The sequence below is a fragment of the Mirounga leonina genome, unplaced genomic scaffold (assembly GCF_011800145.1).
Source record: "Mirounga leonina isolate KUSES-001 unplaced genomic scaffold, KU_Mleo_1.0 Mir_418, whole genome shotgun sequence".
NCBI lineage: Eukaryota > Metazoa > Chordata > Mammalia > Carnivora > Phocidae > Mirounga > Mirounga leonina.
In genome coordinates this window covers 3,263,787-3,271,479 of record NW_023270739.1, presented here as the reverse complement: position 1 = coordinate 3,271,479, position 7,693 = coordinate 3,263,787, and the positions used below count along the sequence as shown (strand labels likewise).

General features: G+C 50.1%; 1 protein-coding gene across 1 annotated transcript in view; it reads right to left on the bottom strand.

The window, feature by feature from the left end:
* Positions 1-403: 403 nt before the first annotated feature.
* LOC117998603 (NADH-cytochrome b5 reductase 3) overlaps positions 404-7,693 on the bottom strand; it is a 28,352-nt gene continuing 21,062 nt past the window's right edge. Inside the window, exons 8-9 of the mRNA XM_034987364.1 lie at positions 7,300-7,399; positions 404-1,598 (exon numbers count right to left, since the gene is read on the bottom strand). Coding sequence (XP_034843255.1) covers positions 1,426-1,598; positions 7,300-7,399 — 273 coding nt within the window. The 3' untranslated portion in view covers positions 404-1,425. The remainder of the gene's footprint in view (positions 1,599-7,299; positions 7,400-7,693) is intronic.

Genomic DNA, 7,693 nt, shown 5'->3' with positions numbered 1-7,693 from the left:
AAAAAAAAAAAAAAATCATCTGAAAGGAGGGTGAGGCAGGCCACCGTTATTTACAAAGTCCACAAATGGGAAACAGCCCAACTGTCCAAGGATAGGGGATTTGCTACATAATAAATCATGATCCATGTGGGCTTATGGAGAATGTGTGACCCCAGGGGAAAGCCCATCTGATGAGGGGAAAAGCAGCAGCCCCCCGATGGGCCATGTGGTTTCATCAGAGCGATTGGTGTTTCCTCGGGATGTCCAGTATTTTTTTCCTGTGCATGGCTTTCTGTACAGTCCAAACCTTACAGGACGAACACGAACACACATTAGAAATAAGTGCCGGGCCCCTTCCTGTCTCCTCTCCCACCGCCCCCCACCAATGACACAAGTCGCAGAGCCTCAGGGAACTGCAGAAGGGTTAGTAATAGCAAAGTTTTATTTCAATGTTTTTTCTGCTCATAAATGATTCTGAAAAAGCCCATATGCAAGAGGCGAACCCACCCTTGTCTAAAGGCAACATCAAGATCACGGAGAATGCTGCTCAGACGAAACCTCCCCTCTGCTGGGGTGCAGGCAGCATGAGGGGCGGGTCTGGGACAGAGGAAGAAATACACATGTCTCAGCTCGGCCATCAGTGCTGCTGGCCCAGGCTCCCGAGGCGATCAACCAGACTGCCGGCCTGACAGACTACTGGCCTGAATGCTCAGGTGTGTTGGGGAAGATGCTGAGGCTTCCAGAGGGCCCGTGTGCCCACCAGAGGAGCCCTCGGCCAGCCCCCTCCTCCTCCTACTCCAGCCCGGAGAGGGGAGAGCCCAGCTCCCTGCTGGCTGGGCTTGCCTGGGTCCTGGGGTGGGGGACAGACTCTCTACCCCACGGCGCCTGCCAAGAGGACTTTTTGGTGTTACTGTCATGTAGTGTCAGGTGCTGAGGCCAGGCTGTGGCCCTGAGCAGGTAGTGAGGGGTGGCAGGCGAGGGTCCCGAGGCAGTGCCTGGGGGGGGCGGGGGGGGGTCCCTGGCACCTGCAGCTCTGGGCTACCTGTACATTCGTGTTTATTTCCAGACGTCGTCTGCCCTGGAAGGGGTGGGTGGAGCGTGGCGCTTGCAGCCTTGGCCTAGTAGTGTGTGGGTGGGTGGCGTGGAGGGAGGGGAGGGCCAGGGCCAGGGCCGAGCATCACTGGTAAGAACCGATGAGGGCCAGACAGGAACCCGCCCAGAAGGTGGCTGGTGGCAGCCCACCTGTAACAGAACCCTGCTCCCAAAGGGGTCCCTCGGGGGCCAGCCCAGCGGGATAGCCAGCCAAGCACAGGCAGGCCAGGCTAAACCCGGGGCCACAGTGGGAGATGTGGGGGAAGGAAATGATGTTAAAGAACAGTGGCGGGAGGTGTGGACAGGGCACGGTGAGTATGTGGGGCGGGCGCGCGAGCAGCCAGTGCCTGGCCCTCAGAAGGCGAAGCAGCGCTCCTTGGGGTGGCCCACGCGGTCCAGGTTAGGCAGGCAGGCGTACTGGATCATGGGCGGGGGTCCACACATCAGTATCAGTGGCTCCTCCTCTGGAGGCGGGAGGTGATCCCGGATCATCTCTTCATTTACGAAGCCCTGGCTGTAGTCCCAGGCTGCGGGCGGAAGACCAGGTGAGTCCAAGTGTGGCCGTGTGACTGCCCAACGACTGCCCACCTGCCCAAAGCCCCCTCCCCTTGACCGTTATACTCCTGTACCTTGAGTTTTTCCCTTCTTTCAACAAACACTGAAGAATGAAAAGGCTGATCCAGAGCAAACACTTGCTCTGGTCCCCTGCCCCAGCCTGGCTCGCCCAGAACAAAACAGCCGGTAAGCAATTAACAAAATGGCAATAGTGCATAGCTATCAGTATTTACTTTAAGTGTAAATGGGCTAAATTCTCCAATCAAAAGTGGCTGAGTGGATAAAAAACAAGACCTGTCTATATGGACACAAAAACAGACACATAAATCCATGGAACAGAATAGAAAGCCCAGAAATAAACACATGATTATATGGTCAATTAATCTTCAACAAAGGAGGCAAGAATATCCAATGGGGAAAAAGGCAGTCTCTTCAACAAATGGTGTTGGGGAAACCAGACTGCTACATGCAAAAGGATGAAACTAGACCATTTTTGTACACCATACACACACACACAAAACCCTCAAAATGGGTTAAGGACCTAAATGTGAGGCCTGAAACTATAAAAACACTAGAAGAGAGCACAGGCGGTAATGTCTCTAACATCAGCCATAGTGACATTTTTCTAGATAGGTCCCCAGAGGCAAGAGAAATCAAAGCAAAAATGAACTATTGGGACTACATCAAAATAAAAAGCTTCTGCACAGCAGAGGAAACAACCAACAAAACTAAAAGACAACCTACGGAATGGGAGCAGATATTTACAAATGTCATATCAGATAAAGGATTAGTATCCAAAATATATAAAGAACTGATACAACTCAACATCCAAAAAACAAACAGTCCAATTAAAAAATGGGCAGGAGACATGAACAGACATTTCTCCAGAGACATCCAGATGGCCAACAGACACATGAAAAGATGCTCCACATCACTCATCAGCAGGAAATACAAATCAAAACTACAATGAGATATCACCTCACACCTGTCACAGTGGCTAAAATAAAAAACACAAAAACAAAAATAAAAAAATACAAAAAAACCCCCACAAAAACAAGAGGTGTTGGCAAGGATGTGGAGAAAATGGAACCCTTGTGCACTGTTGGTGGGAAGGCAAACTGGTGCAGCCACTGTGGAAAACAGTATGGAGGTGCCTCAAAAAATTAAAAATAGAATTACACTATGATCCAATAATCACGCAACTGGGTATTTACCCTATTTACCCACAGAATACAAAAACACTAATTCAAAGGGATACATGCACCCCTATGTTTATAGCCACGTTATTTACAATAGCCAAATTATGGAAGCAGCCCAAGTGTCCATCAACTGATGAACGGATAAAGAAGATGTGGTGTGTATATATAGTGGAATATTAGCCATAATGAAATCTTGCCATTTGCAACAACATGGATGGATCTAGAGAATATAAGGCTAAGTGAAGTCAGTCAGTCAGAGAAAGACAAATACCAGATGATGTCACTCACATATGGAACTTAAGAAACAAAACAAAGGAAAAAAAAAAAAAAACCCAGACAAACCAGAAAACAGACTCTTTAACTGTGAAGAACAGAGAGATGGTTATCAGAGGGGAGGTGGATGGGGGGATGGGTGAAATAGGTGAGGGGATGAAGAGGACACCTATCATGATGAGCACTAAGTAATGTATAGAATTGTTGAATCACCTTATTGTACACCCAAAATGTGTAACACTGTATGTTAACTACACTGGAATTAGAAGAAAACAAATAAGACCTTTCTACATGTTGCCTACAAGACACTCACTTCAGATGTTTGTAAGGACACATGCAGACTGAGAGTGAAGGGACGGAAAAAGATATTCTATGCAAATGGAAATGAAAAGAAAGCTAGAGTAAATAAGAGACAAAGATGGGCATTACATAAAGGTAAAGAGGTCAATCCAACAAGGATGTAACACTGGTCAATATTTATGCACCCGACATAGAAGTACCCAATTATATAAAGCCAATACTAACAGATCTAAAGGGAGAAATAGCAACACAATAATAGTAAGGGATTTTTAAAAAAGATTATTTATTTGAGAGAAAGGGAGCAGGAGGGAGAGGGAGAGAGAATCTGAAGCAGACTCTGCCCTGAGCATAGTGCCCGAAATGGGGCTCGATCTCATGACCTCGAGATCATGACCTGAGCTGAAACCAAGAGTTGGATGCTTAACTGACTGAGCCACCCAGGTGCCCCAATAGGGAGGGATTTTAATACCCCACTTTTATCAATGGATAGGTCACCCAGACAGAAAAGCAATAAGGAAACATTGGCCTTAAGGAACACGTTAGACCAGATGGACCTAACAAACATTTATAGAACATTCCATCCAAAAGCACACACACATTCTGCTCAAGTGCACACCTCACAGCTGTCAGAATGCCATCATCAGAAGACAGGAAACAACAAGTGTTGGCGAGGATGTGGAGAAAAAGGGACCCTCATGCACTGTGGGTGGGAATGCAAGCTGGTGCAGCCACTGAAGAAAACAGTATGGAGGTGCCTCAAAAAATTAAAGATAGAATTACACTACGATCCAGCAATCCCACTTTTGGGTATTTATCTGAAGAAAATGAAAACACTAACTCAAAAAGAGTTCTGCACCCCATGTTCACTGCTGCATTGTTTACAACAGCCAAGATAGGGAAGCAGCGGAAATGTCCATTAATGGATACATGGGTAAAGAAAGTGTGTTATAAATACTGTCAGGGAGCAAGAATTCCTGTCCCTTCAAGGTCCTTCTAGCTGGGCTAAGAACCAAATTGACATGAGAGAGATTAATAGGAGAAAATCAAATTTAAGAGTGTACATACAGGGAATCCACACAGACACAGACATTCCAAAGACAGGCAAAATGAGGTCTGTGTGTCATTCTGAACTAAGGAGAAGGGGGCAGGGCTCTGGGATTTCGGAGGGAAGGAATGCATTTCACAGGGTGATAAGAAGAGCAGATGTTTGGTAATTAGATGTTTGCCCTACCTGATAGATGGATCACTCAGATAAAATTTACCTCTGTTAATAGCCCTTATTCTGGGAAAGACCCCCAATTTAGATTCTTCTGTATAGTTAAGGAAGGGATCAAAGTTTGTCTTGAGCTCAGCAGGGTCTCAAGTGCCTCTAGCTCAAGATAATCCACAGGCCAAAGTGGCACATTTGGTGGGGGGTGGGGGGGGGAGTGTCCTGAACCCCTTCAATACAATGGAATATTACTCAGCCACAGAAAAGAATGAAATCTTGCCATTTGTGACAACATGGACGGGCCTCGGGGGCATTATGCTAAGTGAAATGAGTCAGACAGAAAGTCAAAATACTGTATGAGCTCACTTATATGTGGACTCTTTAAAAAAAAAAAACAAAGAAAACCCAACAAAACCAAAAAACCCCAAGCTCATAGATATAGAGAACAGATTGCTGGTTGCCAGAGGCAGGGGTGGGGAGAGGGAGAAATAGGTGGAGGAGGTTTAAGTCTATTTTTAAGAAATTGCACGGGACTAAGCTATATTTGCTAGTGTGTAAAATGTGCAGGTACAGAACACAGCTCAATTTTACCAGGATTTTGTTTAGATAGTGTATTTTTCTTTATACAGGTACTGAAGGTGGCTTCGTGGGGAAACGCAGGGCAGCTGTCCTTGCCACGTGAGCTCACCCCACTCCCCGATCCTTCACTTCCACACTAGCCTAGCCCGCCTGCTACCATGACCTTTCTCAGCACGTAGGATTGCAGTTTATACCCAACGTTGTAGCAACACCCCAACTCCTCTTGAACTGTGGGTCAGGGTAATAATAAACGTACGTGTGAGATGCTAGACCACCCAGCCCAAAGTCCTCCTTGGCGGGTAACTGGCTGCTGTTTGAACAGGTCCCCAGGAGGCAGCACTCCAGTGGTGAGCCATGTGTCACCACCAGGGGTCAGCGCCGGGCCCTCCTCCGCGGGCCACAGGGACCAGCCTACCCTCCCATGAGACCAGCAGGGAGGAAACACCGGTTTCCCACCCCTGATTGAGACAGGGATACAAAAGAAATACTTTCTTTACTGTAGGAAAAGGAGCAACTCCCCTTCTCGGTGGCCCTGCCAGACCTCCCTGCCTGGCCCTACAGTTGGCCTGTGAACAGCGGGGGGGGGGGGGGGGGGGGGGGACGACCAGCACGGGTCCACTCATATGTGCATTTTTGGCCATCAGTACATTACTGTCAATATATTTTCCTTATGATTTTCTTGTTAACACTTTCTTCTCTCTAGCCCAGTTCATTGTAAGAATACCACATGTGTGACATACAAAATAGGTGTTAATGGGTGATTTGTGTTCTTGGTAAGGCTTCTGGTCAACAGTAGGCTATGAGTGCTTACGTTTTTGTGGAGTCAAAAGTTCTATGCGAATTTTCAACTGCACATGGGGGTCAGTGCCCCGAATCCTGCTGTTGCCCAAGGTCAACTGTGCTTTGTTTCTCCCTGGTCTCACTAACCACCTGCTACTTGACTCTCTTAACTTGCTAATAAGCCTGTTTCCTGTTCATCTTCCCCCACTAGAACATCAGCTCACGGGGCCAAGCCAGCTTCAGGAACAGAGTGGACAAGGAGCCTGGTTCCGATGGGCTGGTCCAGGCTGGCCGGCCAGCAACATATCTCGGGGTACTGCTGTCAGGTCCACACTCCAACCAGGCCCACACATAGCTCTTGGCCAGGAGGCTCAGGACCCGGCTGGATTACCGTAGAAGGACGGCTCCTCTCGGGGATGGGTCCCGATGACCCAGCTCATGAGACGGGCGCCCATCCCCAGCGCCCATCTGCTCAGTTCCAGGGGAAGCAGAGGGGGGGTGTCCCCACACCATGGTTGAGCCCTGAGGAACTGTGGGCCCCAGGAGGAGGGGGGAGGCAAAGCCAGGGCACGGTGGCCGATCACACACTGGGGCCCGTAAGGGTGCTTCGAAAATGTCGCTTCCAACATTTAGAAGTTTCCTGTGGAGATGCAGATCCCTGCTTCTCCTGAAAAGTAGAAGGGCCTGACCGACAGGGCTGCCACCACAGAGAAGGACTGCCCCACTCGGCCAAACATCGTCAGTGTCGCAGACCAAGAAGCCTGAGCTACTGCTTTTCTCACAGCAAAGAAGAAACGGAGATATTTCTTGTACCCACATCTCTACCTACAGCAGGAGAGTGAAGCAGAATTCAACTCCCGAGGGCAGCCTTGTTTCAGGCTTCGCAGGCAGCCCTCACTTGCCGCTCCTACGTGACCTTGGCATGGGCAGAAGGAGGGTCACTGTAGGTCAGCCCAGCCCCCAAGGCCCAGGGAGAAAGCGGTGTAACATGCCTTACAGGGTACAAACCGCACAGGGGGCGCAGTTGCCCCCAACCCCCGCAGTGACCCTGCTGACCTGCCCCAGAGTGAGCCCCCCCCCCCAAGGGCAGAAGGCCAGCTTGCTTTGTCCAGCAAGGGCGGAAGGCCTTGGGCTCTGGAGGAGGATGGGAGTTCAAGCCTCGGCTCCGCTGTTTTCTAGCTGGGGGTTCCCCTCTCTGACCCCTCCTTCATCTGTGAGGTGGGGTCACACCACCTCCCTCTCCCAGAACCACCCTGAGCACCATCGGAGACCAAGCGAGTCGAAGGCCCAGCACCCTCACCCAGCCCAGCCCACCCAGCGCTTCTGTCTCACCTTCAGGGGCCTTGTCCACAGTGTACCAGAGCTTGAAGCGAGCAGAATGTTCGTTCCTCAGTTCCTCCAGCTCGGGCCGCAGCAGGATGTCCTTCTCAGTCTGGGGGGTGGGGGGGGAAGGGGGGGACGCAGGGCCCGGAGGTCAGGAGGGACTGCCCTTGGAGACACTCGTCGCCCAAATGGCTCATCATCCCGCCCACCGTGGGCCACACACTTGGCAAAGCTTGCAGGACAGCAGCCCGGCGGAGCTGACCCAGACTCCCAGAAACGTGCGCCCCGTTCTGCCCATCTCGCCCGAGGCGCGGCTCGAAGCTGCGGATGACGTTCATTACAAATGGCGTTTGCAGATGGTTTCTACCGCTGTGGGGACACGTGCCCCCACATAATGGGGTGG